A 21,807-nucleotide genomic window follows, 5' to 3' on the forward strand; every position below is an offset into this window, starting at 1 on the left:
CAATCCCATCTTTTCATTTTTTCTTTTCCTACCTCCCCCCAACCCCCCCCGCCTTGCATCTCCACTTCCTCATATCAAAGAGATCATATGATAGTTGTCTTTCTCTGATTGACTTATTTCGCTAAGCATGATACCCTCTAGTTCCATCCACATCGTCGCAAATGGCAAGATTTCATGTCTTTTGATGGCTGCATAGTATTCCATTGTGTCTATATACCACATCTTCTTTATCCATTCATCTGTTGATGGACATCTAGGCTCTTTCCACAGTTTGGCTATTGTGGACATTGCTGCTATAAACATTCGGGTGCACGTGCCCCTTCGGAGCACCACGTTTGTATCTTTAGGATATATACCCAGTAGTGCAATTGCTGGGTCGGTAGGGTAGCTCTATTTTCAGTTTTTTGAGGAACCTCCACACTGTTTTCCAGAGTGGTTGCACCAGCTTGCATTCCCACTAGCAGTGTAGGAGGGTTCCCCTCTCTCTGCATCCTCGCCAGCATCTGTCATTTCTTGACTTGTTAATTTTAGCCATTCTGACTGGTGTGAGGTGGTATCTCATTGTGGTTTTGATTTGTATTTCCCTGATGCCGAGTGATGTGGAGCATTTTTTCATGTGTCTGTTGGCCATCTGGATGTCTTCTTTGCAGAAATGTCTGTTCATGTCCTCTGCCCATTTCTTGACTGGATTATTTGTTCTTTGGGTATTGAGTTTGATAAGCTCTTTATAGATTTTGGATACTAGCCCTTTATCTGATATGTCGTTTGCAAATATCTTCTCCCATTCTGTCAGTTGTCTTTTGGTTTTGTTAACTGTTTCCTTTGCTGTGCAAAAGCTTTTGATCTTGATGAAATCCCAATAGTTCATTTTTGCCCTTGCTTCCATTGCCTTTGGCGATATTCCTAGGAAGAAGTTGCTGCGGTTGAGGTCAAAGAGGTTGCTGCCTGAATTCTCCTCAAGGATTTTGATAGATTCCTTTCTCACATTGAGGTCCTTCATCCATTTTGAGTCTATTTTCGTGTGTGGTGTAAGGAAATGGTCCAATTTCATTTTTCTGCATGTGGCTGTCCAATTTTCCCAGCACCACTTGTTGAAGAGGCTGTCTTTTTTCCATTGGATATTCTTTCCTGCTTTGTCGAAGATTAGTTGACCATAGAGTTGAGGGTCTATTTCTGGGCTCTCTATTCTGTTCCATTGGTCTATATGTCTGTTTTTGTGCCAGTACCATACTGTCTTGATGATGACAGCTTTGTAATAGAGCTTGAAGTCTGAAATTGTGATGCCACCGACTTTGACTTTCTTTTTCAATATTCCTTTGGCTATTCGAGGTCTTTTCTGGTTCCATATAAATTTTAGGATTATTTGTTCTCTTTCTTTGAAAAAAATGGATGGGATTTTGATAGGGATTGCATTAAATGTGTAGATTGCTTTAGGTAGAATAGACATTTTCACAATATTTGTTCTTCCAATCCATGAGCATGGAATATTTTTCCATTTCTTTGTGTCTTCCTCAATTTCTTTCGTGAGTACTTTATAGTTTTCTTAGTATAGATTCTTTGCCTCTTTGGTTAGATTTATTCCTAGGTATCTTATGGTTTTGGGTGCGATTGTAAATGGGACTAGGTTTTTTGTTTTTTAATTTAAAATTTTTAGGAGATTTTATTTATTTGTCAGAGAGAGAGATGGAAAGAGAAAGCACACACAAGCAGGGGGAGGGGCAGAGGGAGAAGCAGACTCCTTGCGGAGCAGGGAGACCAATGCGGGGCTCGATCCCAGGACCTTGCAATCATGGCCTGAGCTGAAGGCAGAGGCTTAACTGACTGAGCCACCCAGGCGTTCCTCATCCTGCTTTTTACAGCTCAGGTGTCTCCTCTGAGAGGCCTCCTCTGATGACTCTCGCTATAGTTCCTTGCTATGTATTTTTTCATAACGTTTATCCCTGTCTAAAAATCCTGTTGTTGGTTGTCGATGTGTTCTTTATCTTTCTCTCCTCACTAGATTGTAAGCTCCGTGAAGACAGAGGTGTTGTTGGATTTGTTTACTACCACATCCTAAACATCTGGTACACAGTAGGAGCCAGACTTTTTTTTATTAACTTACAACGTATTATTTTCCCCAGGGGTACAGGTCTGTGATTCATCAGTCTTACACAATTCACAGCACTCACCATAGCACATACCCTCCCCAATGTCTGTCCATAACCCAGCCACCCTCTCCCTCCCCCTCCACCCCCCCAGCAACCCTCAGTTTGTTTCCTGAGATTAAGGGTCTCTTACGGTTTGTCTCCCTCTCTGGTTTCATCTTGTTTTATTTTTTCTTCCCTTCTCCTATGATCCTCTGTCTTGTTTCTCAAATTCCTCATATCAGAGAGATCATATGATAGTTTCTTTCTCTGATTGACTTATTTCACATAGCATAATACCCTCTAGTTCCATTCATGTTGTTGCAAATGGCAAGATTTTTTTGATGGCTGCATAATATTCCATTGTATATATATACGATATCTTCTTTATCCATTCATCTGTTGATGGACATCTAGGCTCTTTCCATAGTTTAGGAGCCAGATGTTTTTTAAGTGAGTGAATGAAATGCCTCCACAGTTGATGGTGAGCTTTGAGTATCTGAGGACCATGTCTTGTCACAGTCGAATCCTCAGAGCCAACCACACAGGGCATGGTGTTTAGGAGACAGTAAATAAGTAAAGTTTGAAAAATGTGAGCTTGCTAAGAATGGGTGAGTGCAGGCACCCAATTTTTGCTGAATAGGCTCTTACTCTCTTCCTAATACATAGTTTGTGGCCTTTCCTGGGCAAGAGTTGTTCTAGTTGGGGTTGACTTAGCCCTTGTGTATTAAGAGTTCCTCCCCTGGGGCTCCCTGTGGCTCATCTTGTAAAGGACCTGTGCCTCTACCGAGTGGACCAAGACACTTACCTCACTGTGAGCCTTGGGCTGGGAATTAGTAGTGCAAAAGAGGTGGCTTAGAAAACCAGCTAATTTTACTATCTGGAAGTTTTGAGCTGGATTCTCTTTGGTGTAGTTTCATACTCTAGTAGTAAGGTTTTTATTTCTTTGTTTGCTCTGCTCCCTCATGCATCTCTCTATATTTAAAATAATTCATTTTGTTTGCAATAGTTATTTAGCTGCACCTTCACTAAGTACCTCTGCCAGTCCTTTTTCTCTTGCCTGTGTGGTTTGGAAGGTCCAGTGTTGAGAGAGGAAATCTATTTGGAATTGTAATATTGGCCCCACTTGTTGTTAATAAACTTGCCTCTAGGGTAGTGGAAGTGCCTACCCAAAAACAAGGTGATTCTATCAACAGATAGAAAAGATGCTTCTGGAGCAGATCTTGGATTCTGGTAATTAAAGGGAGGAAAAAAATCAAGAATAAAACAGTCTAATGTGATCCCCAGCTCACATCTTCCTTGAATCTGGTTACTGTCCATCCTTGAATCCTTCCAGATATCTAGCCAGCCAGCCAGCCAGCCATCTGCCTGTCTCTCCACCCACCCATCTATCTACCCATCTAAATACTACTCACATATGTTTAATGCAGGAAAAAAAAAAGAGAGAGAGAGAGAGAAAACCGTGGACAAGCCAAAAAATAAAAATAAAGTTACATATAATACAACATATATATAATATTATAGTTTATATCCTTTCAGAATTTATATTTGTAAATATATACAGATATAAAATAATTTTTTTAAGTTTATTTGAGAGAGAGAGAGAGAGGTTGTGAGAGAGAGAGCACGAGCAGGGGGGGAGAGGGAGAAGTGGGACCCCCACTGAGCAAGGGAGCCCGACATGGGGCTTGATCCCAGAACCCTGAGATCATGACCTGAGCTGAAGGCAGATGCCTAAACAGCTGAGCCACCTGGGTGCCCCCAGAATAAATTTTTAATATAAATTCATCTTGTATATACACAGTTGATGTAATGTGTATACTTAAAAAAAAATTGCTGTTCATTGCCCTGGAATGTTCTCCCCACCCCAACCTCTTTGCCTGTCTAACTCCTATTCATCTTTCATTACCACTGAAGCAGCACTTCCTCAGGTCGGCTTTCCCATGATCCCCTTAGATTAGGTTAAATTCTTTTGCTATTTACTCTTATGGTACTTCATGCTTGTCTTTAGTATTAGCGCTTGTCTCATTACTTCCTCAATATCTGATTGCTCTGGTCAGTTAGTTAAGAACTGTACCTGAAGTCAGTGCTGTGTCCTCACTGCCTGGCTTGATCTTCCATGTAGTAGGTGCTCAATGAAATTGGCTTAATTGAACCAGCAATACATCTTCATGTCAGTGAAATCACATATACATCATCATTTTAATGGCTTCATAAGATTCCATCATATATGTCCTAATTGAAAATCCATTTCCTCTTTGGTTAGAAAAGATAATTCTTTCTCATATTTTGCTATTTTAAGTGATACTATAATGGGTATCTTTGCCTCTTAATCTTATTTACCTTATGATTATATCCTAGCATAGATCACAAGAATAAGGGTGTACACATTTTGAAGACTTGTGAAACACTTGCCAGAAATCCAGTTCTTAGAACAGTTGTACTAGCTTGTACTTCCATTGACAATATATGAGATTTATGTATTTTTTCAGGCCCCTTGATTTTGCTTAAACCTTGATAAACAGGTACAAAAAAAAAGTAACATTGTAAAATTTTGTTCTGATGATCCGGTTCATTTTCAAAATCCATAAATTTAGTCATGAAAAGGCCCAGCTGACTCTCGTTAAGCCCATTTCTATCAGTGTGTTTAAGGCCAAAATGAAAAGGAAATACTCGTGACATTCTTCTGACTTGAGTGGTGTGATTACGATCTTTTTACTCAGGCTTAACGTGTTTTTATTTTTTTTGTCCTCTCAGTTCATATTGACCAAGTGTTCCAGATATTAGCCCTGCTCCTTGACCATGTCCTGCCCAGGGTAACTTGGAATAAATGTGAAACAGGTCTGAGTGCTCACAGGAGGGTGTGGAGAGGCAACGGGCTTGTGAGAAGATCTGGGGTGGGCCGTCACTCAAACAGTCCAGCACTCCTTCAGCACAGTCATTGGAGAGGCCAGCAATGCTGGGCTCTGCCCATCTTTGTCCTGTCAATGGGAAATACTTTAGACATCCCTGCTTCCACCCTATGGAACACCTCCATCCCCAGGGAAGCTAATTTTACCCAAATAGCTGAGTCAGTTTTGTCGTCTTTATTATGCCTTTTACTATGTGTTCTGTGTACTAGAGTATTTTTTATTTCATGGGAGTCCCTACATGTTGTCCAAGTATATGAAAAACACCACCATCTTATAGTGTTAAAGGAGCCAAGTTTTAAAGAATACATGGGCTCAGGGTATGAGCACCCATCATCACTTGACCTGATGGAAGTGTGGAATTGTTTGCTGTCCTGGGCTCTTTGTGCTTCTCAGACATGTCTAGGTACAAGGACCTAAGGTACATCCTGAGGATTTCAAGAAGTTTAAAAGCTAGTCCTTAAGTCCAGGCCACCATCATCTTTCACCTAATTTCCTACCAGCAGCCTTTGAACTAGTTGCCCTGCTTCCTATTTTGTTCCCTCACCTCCAGCCTGTTCTCTACGCTATAACTATCACATCCAAAATATCGGTTGATGTATCCCTTAGCTTCTTCAAATCTGTCAGGGGCTTTCTCTCAGCATGAAGTCTGAACTCCTTGACAAGGCCCACAAGGCCCTCCAGTGGTCTAGACCCTGCTTATACCTCCAGCCTTGTCTCCCCATTCCTCCCTTTGCACGCTGTGTTTCTGCCAGACTCATCTTCCTAGGGGCCTAGAACAGGTCATGTTCTTCCTTACCTCTCTTTGCCTGGAATATGTATTCTTCCTTTATACTTACCTCTCTTCTGAACAGCTATGACTTCTTCTCCAGATCTCATTTTAGGCCAGCGGTTCTTAAACATTATGAATCAATCTGATGAAAACAATGGACTCTGCCCCCCCACAAAAAGCAAATATGGGCCCTTTTGTGCTCATCATTTTGCATATAGTTCAAGGTCCAGGAATCCCTGCTTAAGAACCCTTTAAGCTTAGCCCTCTTTTCTAGTATTTAACGTACTTTGTTCTTGTTGGTTTATTTGTTTCTCTCCACTGGACTGAGCTCCATGAAGGTAGGGCTGTAACTTATTCATCGTGGTGTTCTCTGGCCTAGCACAGTGCTTAGCACACAGGGACTGTTTGATACATGTTTGTTGAATGAATGAATGAGTGGGTAAATGAATGAATGAATGAACAAACAAACAAAAGAATGAACAAATATCTGCCCTTGATCGTGCTTATTTTGGAAGAACAGTACACGCAAGGTACAGATGACAAACCGACGTAAGGGGGCTAAAAAGTTGTGCAACTAGCAGCCATTTTCTCAAAGTTCAGAAACTGAACTTTCTGGGTGGGGCCTCCTGGGAAAGACAGGAGGAAAGCTTTTGGATTGACCTTGAAGATGGAAGGACTTGTAGGATTCATGTTTTGTTTTCTAGAAATATTTTGTCAGTATACTGGAAGCGAGGAAAGGAACAAGAATGACCAAGACTTTGTTGACTTCTGCCCCTCAGGAATTGCTGGAGTCCAGGGAATTATGAAATAACAAGAGAAAGCCCATTTTCTTCCTTCTTTTTTTTTTTTTTTTTTTCTCCAACAAGTATTTTTTAAGTGTCTGTTATACGCCAAGCACTTTGTTAGGTGTCGAGGATATTTTGGCAAATAAGCTTGACAAGATCTCATCCCTCTTGGTTCTTGCTTGCCTAGACCTTATGTACTAAGTTGTCCTCAGAATTTGGACCAAAGCCTTGTTTGGGAATACTTTTATCAAGGTCATTAGTTAGGGTGAGGTTTATATTACATAGGGATTTAGGAGAAATGAAATGCGGTCTATAGTTAGGCCAAGATGCAAATCCCAGCCCTTTCTCTCACAAGCTATATGCAGATACCTTTTGAAATGCCAGTTCTTTAATTTGTAAAATGGAAATAATGTCTACCTCCTGGAGTTGTTACAAGGATCAAGTGAAATAATGTGTGTAAACCCTTTGCAGAGGTCCCGGCACACCGTAGTAGCTATTAATGCTACCATTTTCAGAGTCTGTTTAAGCTGAAGCCTTAGTTTGGTGCAGTAACTTCTGCTGGTCTATAAGAAATACTTAAGATTGGATTTGACAGGTCTGCGTGACTTAAACAGGTTTCCACTTTCCTATAAGGGAACTTTCTTAAAACAGATTTTTGTTTTTGAGGCCATGGTCTTTCTTTCACATGTATTTTCCCCCTTGCTTATTGAAGTCTTAAGTATTTAATATAGAAAACTAGAAACTTCAAAGACATGTTAAAGAAGCAGGAAAAAAAATGCCTCGAAGTTCCATCCTCTGTAAGACTGTGTCTTAATGTTTGCTGTACATTTGACTAATAGGAATGATCTTTCATCCCCCAGAAAAATAAAACTTTTGCCCATATATACTAATATTTTCATATAATTTCGGGAGTTTCCACTGTTTATGCCAAAGTCACAAAATTAATTAGCTAATATGACTCCCAAGTACAGATCCACAGAGAGAAAACAATCAAGCAGGGCTCCGTTTTCACACTCACATAAGAGCTTCTGAATCTCTTGGTTCTCGTGTTCAGGTGGTTCTTTTTTCGGTCTTTTTTTCTAAGGCCCAAGTTCTTAACCAAAGAATTGACTTACTATAATTATCGCTTGCATTAAAATTTTCAACTGGATTCTTATGGATAAACTTCTTAATAGCTGTTTAGAGAGATGAGTTGAACTTCTGATTTCCTTGGGTGTGTGTTTTTGTGTCTTGGAGTAAACTCAAGAGGGGGATTGTGAGCTCCTGTCTAATGGGTGCAGTAGAAATCCACTGTCCTTTCCTGTTTCCTCTTTGTGCTGCCTCAGGGCCCTTTGTCCTGAGACCTTTTCACTGGCTTCTACCAGCAATCAGAAGACAGAGAAGAGAGGAGGGATTCTGGTCTACCTGATCTGGCAGTGGAGGGAGTGAACAGGAGTCAGAGTAGGTTTTTCTCCCTTTCCTCCCTGTTGCAGACTCATTCAAATCTCTAACTGTGTCAGGGTGGGAATTATGGATTGGTGGAAGAATCATGGTGCGCCTGTGCAGCTTGGAGGTGGGCGTCTGCAGCCCACACACTGTACTGTACTTTATTTTCTTGGCTCCATTGCACAAATTCCACAGAGAGAAAACAACTACCCAGGCTCTGTTTTCATACTCATACAAGGGCTTCTGAATTCCTGTTTCTTGCTGTCAAGTTGCCCTTTATTTCAGTCTGCAAAGACACATGTCGAGCCTGTCTCTTCCTTCTGAAATCAGCAGTGTTTGTTGAATGAGCCTGGCTAGAGATAAATCCATGTGCTGTCTAGAGAGCACAGGCTGAGCTAAGGGCCCTCAGGACTGCACATGTTCCACGGCTGCCCCAGTTTACAGGCTGTGTCCTTCCTTTGTTGGATTATTATCAGGGCCTCCCAACTGTTTTCCCTGCCTCTGATCCAACTTCCACCATATATCCAAAATTTCATTCAGAAATAGCCATTTGTTGATATCATTCCCCTATTTATCACCTTTCAGTGGTGCTACACTGAAGATAAAGTCCAACCTCATTTGCATGGCTTACAGGATCTGCAAGGCCTGGCCCCTGGCTACCTCTCCAGCTTCCTCTCACTGTCACCCTGGACCACCCTCTCACTGTTCCCCAATTTTATCCTTTGGCACTTTCTTGCTTTTATACCTAATGTTTCCTGCCTCCAGCTCACGCTCCCTCATCTTTGCTGCCTGTGGAAATACCCAGCTTCACTGTGACCTCCTACTAGGGTGGCTTCCCAGGGTTGGCTGCTCCATCTTCTGCCTTTGTGGGATTTAGTAGACAGTAGTGAGAATGAGTGTGGGCTCTACGGTCCTACTCCCTGGTTTCAGTCCCAGCCTGACCCCCTCCTAGATGTGTGACTGTGGGCAAAATGAATACCCTCCTGTGCCTCAGTTTCTTCATCTATAAAATGGGAGATAATATTAATGAAACTCACAAGTGGTGGTCGTGAAGATTGAAAAAGACACCACTTTCAAGTGCTTAGTATAGTGCTTAGTCACAGCACTCAGTAAATGTTACTTTGTATTGTTATACTAGTACTTTGTATATATCTCTATTAAGTTCCTATCATCTCATATATTTTTATGTATCTGCAGTGCTAGACCATGTGCTCCTTGAGGACAGGAACATCTCTTATTTTACTTTTCCTGGCCCTGTGTATATAAGCTTACAGGAGATGTTGGTTGAGTAACTGCACACAGATGTGCTTCAAATGGAAATGTGTGGCAGATCGAGTGGGGAATGCTTCAGACTGGTTTGCAGATGATTATAGACCCAAAGTTGGTGTGACCCAGATGTCAGCTGTTTGAATACTCTTCCATTCCCCGAATCCCTTCTGCGGCCTCCTGGTGCTTTAATGTTGCTAAGACAGGGCAACTTTCCCTGTGAAAGTTAAGCGCCAAGTTTGTGTCTGTTTGGTTTTGTTTTGGACTGTAGGTGACATGTCTGAGAGTAAAGCCAAGAAGATAGAAATCAAGGACGTGGATGGAAGGACACTGAATAAGCTGATTGACTACATCTATACGGCAGAAATTGAGGTGACTGAAGAGAACGTCCAGGTAAACTCAAACTCAGCCCCAGCTCACAGCTCATCACGCACTCGGGGTCACTGTCTTATAGCCACATTTCACTGAACCCTCACAACAACTCACTGGGTAGCTGGAGAGGACACTAAATCTCCAGAGTGGTTAGGTGACTTGCCCTGTGTCATATGGCATGTGGGTGGGTGACCGACCCTCGAAGTCACACCTGCCTGACTGTGGCACCCATGTCCTTAACTGCAAAGCCACGATACCTCTGAAGGAGCTTGGGCCTTGAGCACAAAGTCTTTATATCATGTTGGTTCCAACTCTGGGTGAAGGAAGAACTCACAGCCTGGGTGACCCCACTTCTCCCCAGTCGTCATCTCATTGCAGGGATTTTCAGTATGGATGGTGAGGTTATTCAACATTTTTCCTGTTTCAACATGAGTCAGCCGAGTTTCTCTGAGCACTCAGGCTCAGCGGTGGAGGTGCCAAGCCCCCAAGTCTGAGCTTCAGCAGGGGTGTGTGGCTGTGAAGCATGTGCCTTTTCCTCCATTTGTGGCCTTGCCCTCATCCTTGGCCATCTAGAGCCTTGAAAAGAGGAGCCAGGGAAGACAAGGCTTCACCGAAAGGCGTGCCTCTTTACCATGGGGACATGACACAGCATGGACCTGCTTTAGTAGGGGAGATGGTTGAGGGTGTGATCTGCTCTGGAGGCCTCCAAAGCCCTGTGCTAAACCCAGACCCAGGACAGACCATTTCTTGTCAGTTAGGGCCTTACTATTTCAATGAAGTGCTGGAAGTTGCAGGTGATACAAAGGATTTTTCTTTTATCTTCTTTTAAAAATTCCACCTGATTTATTGTGAGGCAGATACCTCTCCAGTGACCAAAATACCTCTTCCCCTTCTCCAGAACACCACTTCCTTTACCAGGATAAGGTATTTGGGTGGCTAAGTTGGTCCTCATTCATTCATTCACTCATCCAATTCAACCCAAGTGTTTGAGTGCCAGTTATATGCCAGCTACTTTGTGGAGCACAGTGATTGTGACAGGAGCTGTGGCGACTCCATCTCCTGCTGTTATGCAGTTTGTGGTCTAGGGGTGAAGACACATGCTCGTCACATAAGCACACAGGAAGTGTCTGCACAAATTGTCATAAGTCCTTTGAAGGAAGGAAACAGGATATTTGATATCGAGGGGACTCAGTCTGGATGGATGAGAGGATCTGGAAAGGGCTCTTTTGGGAGATAAGATTTAAGCTGTGGCCAGCACAGGCAGGGGAGTTACCTTGGTGTGCTGCAGAGTACCGGTGAGGGCGAAGGGTACATGGTGCAGGCAGGTCGGGGGTTGGGAGGTGCCCTGCATTCCGTCCTGCAGAGCCTGCCTCTCTATAGAGCCTGCCTTTGTCTCTGGCCTCTGGCCTTGGATTATTCAGTGATCTGATCTAATAATCCCTTGCTCTTTTAAAAACGGAGTTATATTTTATACACTGTAAAACACATAGCCAGCCCCTTTTGTTTCTGGTCTTTTTCATCCAGAATGGAGTGGGCAGCAGAGCACTCACATCTCAGGTCTAGTAGCAGAATTGAAACAGTGGGATAACTTTGGGGCACTAACAGTGAGTGCAGAGTAATTTGGTATGACATGAGTATAGTACGTGTGTTGAAGAAACATGTTAAATAGATGATGGTTATACCATTGCCGTCACATTCATGTTCACTTGGATACTTTAAAAAAGTGATGTAAATATCGAGATTTACAAGATCCAGAAAAATTACATCTTTTGCAACTATGAAAAATGCTAGATGTCAACCTAAAAATATGCAGAGGGTAGATAATTTTTAAAAAATCTTGCGTTAGGTTCTAATCTATAACTTTAAACAGAAATTTATTTATTTTAGAGAGCAGGGGAGAAGGGCAGAGGGAGAGAGTGTTTTAAGCAGACTTTGCACTGAGTACAGAGCCCGATGTGCAGCTTGAGCTCACGACCCTGAGATCACAACCTGAGCCAAAACCAAGAGCCTGGTGCTCAACCAGCTGCACCACCCAGGCGCCGCTAATCAGTAACTATTAATCCTATAGTATGGTAGGCAGAGTAATGACCCCCCCCCCCAACAATGTTCATGTCTTAATTTCTGGAACCTGTGAATATGTTAGGTTAACTGTCAAAGAGGAGTTAACCTTGCAGATGGAATTAATGTTGCTGATCAGCAGAACGTGTGATGGGGAGATTACCTCAGATTATCGGGGTGGGGGGTGTGTAGTCACAGTGGCTTGCTAAAGTGGAAGGGGGAGGGGAATAAGGAGAACCAGAGATGTGACCCAGCACAGGCTCAATTTGATGTTTCCATCTCTGAAGACAGGGGAGCCATGAACCAAGGAATGTAGGTGGCCTCTAGAAGCAGGAAAAGCGAGGAAACATATTCTCCCTTAGAGCCTTCCAAAGGAACGCAGCCCTGTTGATGCCTTTATTTCAGTCCAGGGAGACCCGTTTGGGACTTACGACTTCCAGAAATGCCAGAAAATGAATTTAGCCACTAAGACAAAACCAATATCCACCCTCTCCTCCCCTGCAAAAAAACCCCACAATACTGTAGGTGTGGTTGTAGATTCTATGACTGGAACCGGCTTTTTCTTCCCTTTTTAGCATGTATTTGCCTATTTGCTGAGTAGTACCTACCCCCACCCCGCCCCTATAAAGTGCAAAGTGTTTACAAACTTGAATAATTAGAAGATGTTCCACTCTGGATCCTCATTGCCTGGCTGGGTGTTGATCTTTGCAGCTTTGGTCTAACACGATGGTAGTGTGTACACTGTGTTTGTAAGGGAGGAGCAGCAGATAGACTCCCCAGAGGACTGCGTAGAATCTGGCTTCACCATTGCTTCCTGTAAAGCTACTTTACAGGGGGAGGGCAGGGGGCCAGCGTGAAGATGTGCAGGTTCAAAGGAGGAAGTAGAAGTAGTGGGAGGCAGGAGTTGAGTGCAGATGGAGGCCTGACCCCATGCCTTAGCCTCCCCACTGATGCACAGAGTGCTCTTACTCTAGCCCCATCTCCCTGCAGGGTGTTGTTTCCCCAGCAAAGTGAGGCCATGGGTTTCCACGAGCTCTGGCCAGGGGAGACTCTTACTGTGTCAGCCTCTGATTTGTGTTCCCTCCCTTTTTCCGCAGCCTCTCTGACACCCTTACCAATAGCTTGCCTCAAGGATCAGTTTTCTTAATTGTACCCATTCTGTGGGGTGGTCACGAGTCAGACTCTCTGCCTTCAAATCCTGGCTCCAGCATTTTCTAGCTGCGAGACACCAAGCAAGTTACTTAACCTTTCTGTGCCTCAGTGTCTTCATCTATAATATGGGCATAATACTAGCACACAATCTCAGAGGGTTGGTGTGAGGATTAAATGCATTAATATAGGTAAAAGCCTTAGAACATTGCTCCCCTGTGCCAGCAGAGGTACGGATACTGTGAGCACACAGACCCTGTCACCAAGGAGCACATGATCTAAGCCTGGAGACAGATGGCTAAGCACCTGGGTCCTCCCTGCTGTGGTAGGGCCAGTTTGGAGGTACCCAGGACGCAGGGCATGGCCCTCACTGCCTTGATGAGGCTCGTCAGGGGGCCAGCCTCCCTGAGGAGGTGTGTGGACCCCATCTTGGAGGAAGACCGTGAGGTCAGGCTTTCCTCCTCTGCTCCCATGTCTGTGCGGCCCTTGGTGTTGTGAGTCCCTGAGGGGCTGGCTGCGTACAAAACTTAAAAGGTTGAGAGGAGCCAGTTGGGATGAGATCGTGGCTGCTTCTTCATGCTGTGCTGTATCTGCTGAGGCATTTGCACCATGGAGGTGGGCATGGGGCCACCTGGGCTCCCCTGAAAGCCTGAGAAACAACCGTCAGAGATTTGGGGCTTGGTTAAATGGCTTGCAGAGCTCCACCCTTAATCCCTTCCCAGCACACCCTTTCCCTGGAGAGACTGCATTGCCTTTCCGTGGTGGCGGTAACTACCGTCAGAACTGGCGCTTAGCGAAACTGGTTGTAAGCCAAGCCTGCTCGGGTCACTTCATGTGTTTTATTTCACCCAATTTCATCACCACCAAACGAGTACTCTAATACGGTCCTTCTTTGATAGCTGAAGAAGCTAACGCTCCGGGGTGGTTAAATAGGTAGTGGCATTGGGGTTTGAACCCTGCTCTCTCTGCCTTACTGTGCTCTGTTGACGTGGTGGCCTTGAGTTTCTGGTTAAATGAAGGATCAGCATCTTGACTCCAGCTCATGAAAATCAATAGTAATAAACACTGATTTCACTGAGCCCTCCCCGTGCACCAGGTACTCTGTTGCCTGCTTTCAATGTATTACTTCGTTTGATTCTTGGAACAAGGCTTAAAGGCAGTACCATTAGGGTTTTTATTTTACTGTCCAGGAGGCAGAGCACAGAGAGGTTAATTTGCCTTTAGTCACATGGCTGGTAAGTGGAGAAGTCAAGATTCTAAGGGACACTTTTTACCCCAGTAGTGCTAGTTTCCTAACTTTCCTGCTCATCTGCGTACTGCTCTCCCCCTCCCTCCTTTCTTCCCTCCTCCTCTCTCTTAGCCTCTTCCTCTTTTCCCTCCCCACTTTCTTTCTCCTTTTTTTTTAACATTAAAAAAAAATATTTTTATTTAACAATGTTTTTGTGCCAGGCCTTATGCCTTAGGTTGGCAGAAATGGACCCACTGTGTGGCTGAGACCTTTGGCCTGTCACCTGGCCCTCTGCTAGGTGGTCTCCCTCCTTTTAGGCCTGGCCCTGCCTCCCTGAAATTCCAGGAGTCTGAGGCAGGGCATTTCCTTTTGTTTTTGTTAGAGGAAACAAATTCAGTGACGGGATATCCTTTGCTGTGTTTTCATGTTATCCGAGGGAGAGAAAAAAACAAAACGGCCTGCTGGTGGAAAATGGAGGGGAGGCCATTTGCAAGCTAGAGGGAAACCAGTCAGCTCCTGCTGAGGGTCATTCTAGAGCCTGTTTTCCCAGAACTAAAATGCTGGGGTGGCAAGAGGCAACCCGAAGGCTTTTGGACCTCGAGTCTTCTTGTGTCTCCATGGTGGTTCCAGCCAGCAGCTCATCCGATGTTGGCCCCTCCTTCCAGGGACCAAGCTGTACTACCCCCGTGAGCCCACCAAGCTGAGGACCTGAGCTTGGCCTCTTGCTCACCGCCCGTTGTTGCTGCCCCTCGAGGGAGTGGAGGTGCACTCGAGATAAGAGAAGAGGAAATCCTCTGAAAGCCCTTGTTGATGTGGGAGAGGGAAGCGAGGACAGCCACCTTATGGATGTTTTGCTATCTTTTCTTTCACAGTCTCTGGGGATTTGTGTCTGTTGGCATCGTGTGCAGCCCCCAGAACCCCAGCGGATGGGGCCCCAGTTTATCCCTGAGACGCAGAGTTGGAGCAGTGATAAATCTTCCAGCCTCCAAACCTTGCCCTCAGCTTTCTGACTTACTTTACTTTTCTTCATGCCTTCCTGTATGAAGCAAGTAGTGGGAAGAAAAGGCCCTTTGAGTCATAGCTAATCACAGTGTAAGATCAAAGAGAGGGAAGGAGCAATTAGAGAAACCACAAGCCCCCGTTCACTTGAGGAAGTCATCTTGGGAATGCTTTTGGGCAGGAGTGGACCTAAACAGGATGGTGGGGGGGAGGATGTTGTGGAAAGGTGGAAAACCTTATAATTTTTGCCCACTTAGTGTGTTTTGTGAACAGTAGGGGAAAGCCATGTGGGTAGCTGTATCCAGGGAGGTTTTAAAAACTGAAAGGATAACCTGAGGAATATGTTCAGGAAGTATTTATTATTTAATTTCTTTGGACGATTGTCATGAGCTTGAGAATTTAAGCACCAAACCCTGCCACTGCCTTTGGGGGCAGTGGGGAGAGGCATGTGTCCCAGGCAGGCTATCATGGTGGCTTGCCTGGGAATGCAATGTGGGGGCGGATTGGACTTGTGGAAATCCTTCCCTTTGGGGCTCAAAGGGCTGCTGTCCCCTTCCTGCTTCTTCTCAGCCTGACCCTTTTGGGGCTTGTCCCACCACTGAGTATGGTTGTGCTGGACAGTATTTGATTATTCCTCTCCACCTTGGGTTCCTAGGGTAACTGGTTAGAAGTTCCTGGCCCCGAGTGTGATCAGCTGCCCCAGTTTGCCTAGGACTGTGGGGTCTCCTGGGACAGAGGACTTCAGTGCTGAAACTGGCAAAGTTTCAGCAGACCAGGATGATTGGTCAACCTGTGGCCCCAACTGTAGAGTTTGTAGCTAGTGCTGGTCCAGGGGGTATCATAGAGGTCATTTGGGGATTTGAAGCATAGCTTTCCATTCCTGCTATGTATTCAGCAAGGATGGTTAATGGTTGTCTACTTAACTAGCAGGCCGAGACTAATCTGGTCTTAGAATCTGTTTGGCTAGGTTGAGCAAGCTCCCAGGTTAATTGAGGTTCCCAGTTTATGGCTGCTTAGTGGGGATGGAGCTCAGGTGGTCAGATGTGGAGCTACCTTACGGCCTAAAACTCCCAAGAGTGGTGCTTTTATCTTTCTCCTCCAGAATGAACCAGTGGCTCAAAAAATACTAAGGATATGATGTTAATTTACTGTTGGGGACTTAAGAGAGTAGAAGAGAAAGGAGAGGAGCTTGCTTTCTTTAACTTCCTGGAACTCAGCTATGTGAGGGAGGAAGTTAAGCTCATAGGAAGGAAAACCTTGCCTAGTGGAGAGTAGGTACTGAGCTTGGGAGTAGGACCATGGGTGGTGGAGGCTCTTGGTGGTTTCTGTAGGTGGGCAGGGATGAGGAAAGGTGACCAGCTGCCTATGTTTTAGCACCGAAAGCCCTGTCTCCTAGGTCCCAAGAAAACTTGGCTGCTTACCATAGTTGAAGGACAAAGCCCAAGAATCAGCAGTGGGCCAGGGTTTTTAACTTTTTTGCATGGAGGAATTCAAATATGTTTTGGGAGAAAGTCAGGGTCTAGGATTTAAATTGCTTAAAAAAAAAAAAAAGAATAGTGCCCTGGATTAAGAAAACAAATGCATCATTAGCCCATGTCTTCCTGGGCAAGTCCTTGTGGATGAGAACAGCTGAAGTCTAGTTGGCTCAGACACTCTCTCTGAGAGCCAGGGGAGCGGCTGGGAGCAAAGGCCTGGGATGCGGGTGTTATTTTGGGGGTGAAATGGATGCTGGGGCTCCTGAGATAAGCGGCCTCAAATGAAACTATAATGCTCGGTGATTTTTTTTTTTTTTTCTTTTTGGAAAATCACTCTCAGACTGTCTGCCCTTTCCCTAGGACAAGGGTGATGGCAAGCAGAGCTGGGGGTCTAGTAGACTGTGCCATTTCTTCTGGATTTTTGATCCAAGGGGCAGGCTTTGGCAGCTGTGGGAAAGTCCTCAGGAAACTAGATTGCAGTTGGCGGTCTGAGCACCCCTCTGACCTGCTCAAGCCAGTCTTCCCTGGCTTTTAGGAAAAACACCTGCTCAGGAACTATTTCTGTTTTCTAAGATACAGTGTAAATACCCATGTGTTCTATGACCTTTTAAAGGAAACTTCTCTCTGCTTTCTGTGAGAATGTACCCAGAGATGTTCTTTACCATGTATCTGTTGAATGGGAGTATACAGTGTGATTGTGTGAGTCTCAAAGGATTTGAGGGTCACTCTTTTTATCCAGTAGATTGTAAGCTCCATAAGAACCGGTGTCTGGCTTACCACACTTACTACTAAACCCCAGAGCCTAGATCAGTACCTGGCATACAAATGCTTAGTAATTAAGTGGTGGAGGCAGTAGTGAACAATTTACTAAGCACCCGAGGGAAAATGGTACGCTAAAGTCTGTAGGGAAGTGCTTCTCAAACTTGGATGTACGTTAAAAACACCTGGGGAGTTTTAGAAACGTCTCACTGCCAGGCCGCACCTCATACCTCTGAAGTATGAATCTTGGGCTGAGACTCAGGCATCAATATCTTATTTCAAAGATTTTATTTATTTATTTGGGAAAGTGAGAGAGAGATCTTGAGAGAACGAGTGGGGTAGGGGTGCAGATGGAGAAGCAGATTCCCTGCAGAGCAGGGAGCCCGATGCAGGACTCGATCCCAGGACCCTGGGATCATGCCCTGAGGTGAAAGCAGATGCTGAACCGACTGAGCCACCCTGGCGCCCCTCATAGTTTAAAAATGCTCCAGGTGATTCAGTGTGTAGCCAAGTAGGAGAGCCAATCTATCTTGGTCGGCTTGGGCTGCCATAACAGAATGGGTGGCTTAAACAACAGAAATTTTTTTTCTCCTCGTTTTGAACATTTGAAGTCTGAGATCAAAGTTCTAGTTGATTCAGTTGCTGGTGAGACTCCTCCTGGCTTTCAGAAGGTTGCCGTCTCCCTGTGTCCTTATACTGTAGAAGAGAGAGCTCTGGTGTCTCTTTCTCTTCTTGTGAGGACCCCATCTTGAGGACCTCCTTTAACCTTTATCACCTCTCCATAGGTCCTATCTCCAGATACAGTCATGTTGGGGTTCAGGTTTCAACATACACACCTGGGGGAGGAGGGCACAAGCAATCCGTCCATAGGGGCTTGTTACTCAAAGTTTGGTTCTTGGGCCAGCAGCTGCAAGCAGCGCCTGGCTGTTCGTTAGAAATGCAGGCTCCCAGGCCACACCCTAGATGTCTTGAATCAGAATTTTAATAAGATCCCCAGAGATTTCATATATACATGAATGATGGGGAGGCACTGCTGTGGAATGTAGGGATACAGAGACTCTGCTGGTGCTTAGGGCTGTGAAGTGGAGAGTTGTGGGAAATAAAGGTCGGCTGCCCCGGAGGAGGTTTGGACTTCATTGGACAGGCAGGGGAGGGCCATGCAAGGACCTTGAGCCAGGGGCTGCTGTGATCAGAACAGTGCTTTGGGGAGATGAGGGACTGCTAGAGGGGTTCTGGTGTCTCAGCATGTCACCTTCTCCTGCAGGTGCTGCTCCCAGCAGCCAGCTTGCTGCAGCTCATGGACGTTCGGCAGAACTGCTGTGACTTCCTGCAGTCTCAGCTGCATCCCACCAACTGCTTGGGCATCCGCGCGTTTGCAGATGTGCACACCTGCACTGACCTTCTGCAGCAGGCCAATGCTTACGCAGGTAATGGCGAGCCGGGTGCCCCTCTCCCCCCCACCAATTTGTGGATTTAAGCACCTGGTCTGCAGTGGACTCCTCAGTTGTGGTGAGAAGTGCACTCTCCTGGGAAGCAGTTGTAACTGAGTCAGGGAGTCAAGACATGTGGAAAGATAGAAGAGAGAAGCGTCGCGCTGCTTGCCAAGTGGAATGGGATTAACTGCCAGATGGTACAGACAGTCATTTTCATGGGAGAAGAGGAAAGACATCTGAGAAGACTTTGGGGAGGGAGGAGTCATTTGAGCTAGGTCTTGAAATAAATCTTTGTTGTTGTTGTTTAAGAAAATTTCTTTTTTGATCCAAATGTTCTATGGGTATGATTTTAGAAGTCAAATACTACTGCACGTCTTCTAAAGGGAAGCCAGAGGCTCCGGCTCTGCCTTTCCACAGCAGGTCTTCTTCTGGAGGTGTACTCACCCTCCTCCAGTTCTGAAGGAATTAAAGTGCAGGTTCTGATTCCATAAAAAGCTCCTTCGTCTACTCTTTCCCTCTTTTTATCTAAATAAAATGTTTGTATCACTATTTCGGACGTATTCATTAGAAACAGATCTGTTGACTTTTCACAGAAGTACAAGATTGAACCTTCACAGACTTTCCCTCATGGATACATGCTTTTCCCCACTTTATTCTCGTAGTACCATTTCTACAGCTGACCTGAGTTATAGATTATAATTAGTTTTTTTAATCAGAAAGGCAGTTAATTGGTGCCCTTTTTTAGGCTTGAATTTTATTCAGTCCGGAATTTTATTCAATTTGTAATCTCACAGACATTAGAGAACATCTAAAGAGTGCTGGTTCATAGGAAATTAAGGGTAGCAGAGTTGGTACTAGGCATAGGCTATGAGATCGCATTGTGCTCCTTATTTGGGGAGTACATTTATTCAACAGTGGCTTGGATGCCTACTGCTAGACCACTTTTAGGTGCTGGACAAATCTTGGAAAACTAAACAATTGAAATGTCTGCTCTCATGAAAAAGAAATTGCCCTTTTCTTTTTTATAGTGAACATTCCTACCACTAATTTTTAAAAGGCAGATGTTTGTAAGAATTGAACAGTAACTGTTCATCAGATAATGTGCTGACTCCAGTTTGTTTCTCTGCTAAAGCTTGTCATCCTCTTGTTTTTTTAAGTTTAAATTCAATTAGCCAACATAAAATACATCATTAGTTTTTGGTGTAGTGTTCAATGATTCATTAGTTGTGTATAACACCCAGTGCTCATCACATCGTGTGCCCTTCTTAGTGCCTGTCACTCAGCTGCCCCATCCCCCACCCATCTCCTTCTCCGCAACCCTCAGTTTGTTTCCTGGAGTCAAGAGTCTCTCACGGTTTGGCTCCCTCACTGATTTCTTCCCATTCAATTTCCCCTCCCATCCCTTATGGTCCTCTGCACTATTCCTTATGTTCCACATATGAGTGAAACCATATGGTAATTGTCTTTCTATGCTTGACTTATTTCACTCAGTGTAGTCTCCTACAGTCCCATCCATGTTGATACAAAAGTTGGGTATTCATCCTTTGCGATGGCTGAGTAATATTCTGTTGTATAAATGAATGCATCTTCTTTATCCACTCATCTGTTAAAGGACATCTCGGCTCCTTCCATAGTTTGACTGTTGTGGCTGTTTGTGCTTCTATGAACATTGGGGTGCATGTTTCCCTTCTTTGCACTACATCTGTATTTTTAGGGTAAATACCCATTAGTGAAATTGCTGGGTCATAGGGAAGCTCTATTTTTAACTTACTGAGGAACCTCCATACTGTTTTCTTTTCTTTCTTTCTTTTTTTTTTAAATTAACATATAATGTATTATTAGCCCCAGGGGTACAGGTCTGTGAATCACCAGGTTTACACACTTCACAGCACTCACCATAGCATATACCTTCCCCAATGTCCATAACCCAACCACCCTCTCCCTCCATACTGTTTTCCAGAGTGGCTGCACCATCTTGCATTCCCACCAACAGTGTAAGAGGGTTCCCCATTCTCCACATCCTTGCCAACACTTGTTGTTCCCTGTGTTGTTAATTTTAGCCGTTCTGACTGGTGTAAGGTGGTATCTGATTGTGGTTTTGATTTGGATTTCCCTGATGTCATCTTCTTGTTTTAATGGGGTTTTGGGAGGGAGTGTAGAGATGGACATGAATGCTCAGTCCACCATGTTTAGCTGGAAAGAAATCTTCATTTTTCAAAAAGATTTTATTTATTTTACAGCATGAGTTGGGGTGGGGAGGGAGAGAATCTCTGGTAGACTCCACATGGAGTGCAGAGCCCAATGCAGGTCTTTTTTTTTATTTTTTATTTTTTAAAATTTTTAAAGATTTTATTTATTTGCAGAGAAAGATCACAAATAGGCAGAGAGGCAGGCAGAGAGAGAGAAGCAGGCTCCCCGCCGAGCAAAGAGCCCAATATGAGGCTCAATCCCAGAACCCTGAGACCCTGACCTGAGCTGAAGGCAGTGGCTTAACCCATTCAGCCACCCAGGTGCCCCCCAATGCAGGTCTTGATCCCACATCCCTGAGATCGGACCTGAGCCAAAACCAAGAGTCCGATGCTTAACCAACTGAGCCACCCAGGTACCCCAGAAATCTTCACTGATATTTATTTCGACTTGAGGACAAAGAAGGACCATGAGTGGTTCAGGTAATTTTAAACAGTAAGTTCAGGCTTGACCCCATCCTTCCCTTCCAGTAAAGCATCTCATTCTTCTCCCTGGCCATACAAATACCGTCAATCTTCTGTTTTGTGTCTCCTGTCAAGCCCACGTCTGGATATGAGCCGAAGGCCTGCCGGGCGTCCACCTGCCAGCTCCCGGTGCTGTGTTGGCCCCTTAGTCCACAAGGCACTGAGCATATGCTGTATTTCTTAGAATCCTTGTGTTCCTTTATCAACCCCCAAACCCCAGGAGCCTGCATAGACTCTCATTTTGCCCTGAATTCTGTTTTGGATCCAAATGGGGCCAGTTGTTAAGATGATGATTTTTGTGAAGGACATTCCCCAGTTGGCCCAATTCTGAGTTCTGATGACT

At 44.6% G+C, this 21,807-nt stretch overlaps 1 protein-coding gene across 2 annotated transcripts in view; it reads left to right on the forward strand.

Annotated features, from left to right (window-relative positions):
* Positions 1–21,807, forward strand: part of KLHL3 (kelch like family member 3) — a 113,141-nt gene that overhangs the window by 31,006 nt on the left and 60,328 nt on the right. For both annotated transcript variants that reach the window (XM_080804505.1, XM_080804506.1), the window contains exons 4-5: positions 9,552–9,673; positions 18,585–18,747. In XM_080804505.1, coding sequence (XP_080660631.1) covers positions 9,552–9,673; positions 18,585–18,747 — 285 coding nt within the window. The remainder of the gene's footprint in view (positions 1–9,551; positions 9,674–18,584; positions 18,748–21,807) is intronic.

Source organism: Martes martes (genome assembly GCF_963455335.1).
Source record: "Martes martes genome assembly, chromosome: 5".
In the NCBI taxonomy this organism is placed as follows: domain Eukaryota; kingdom Metazoa; phylum Chordata; class Mammalia; order Carnivora; family Mustelidae; genus Martes; species Martes martes.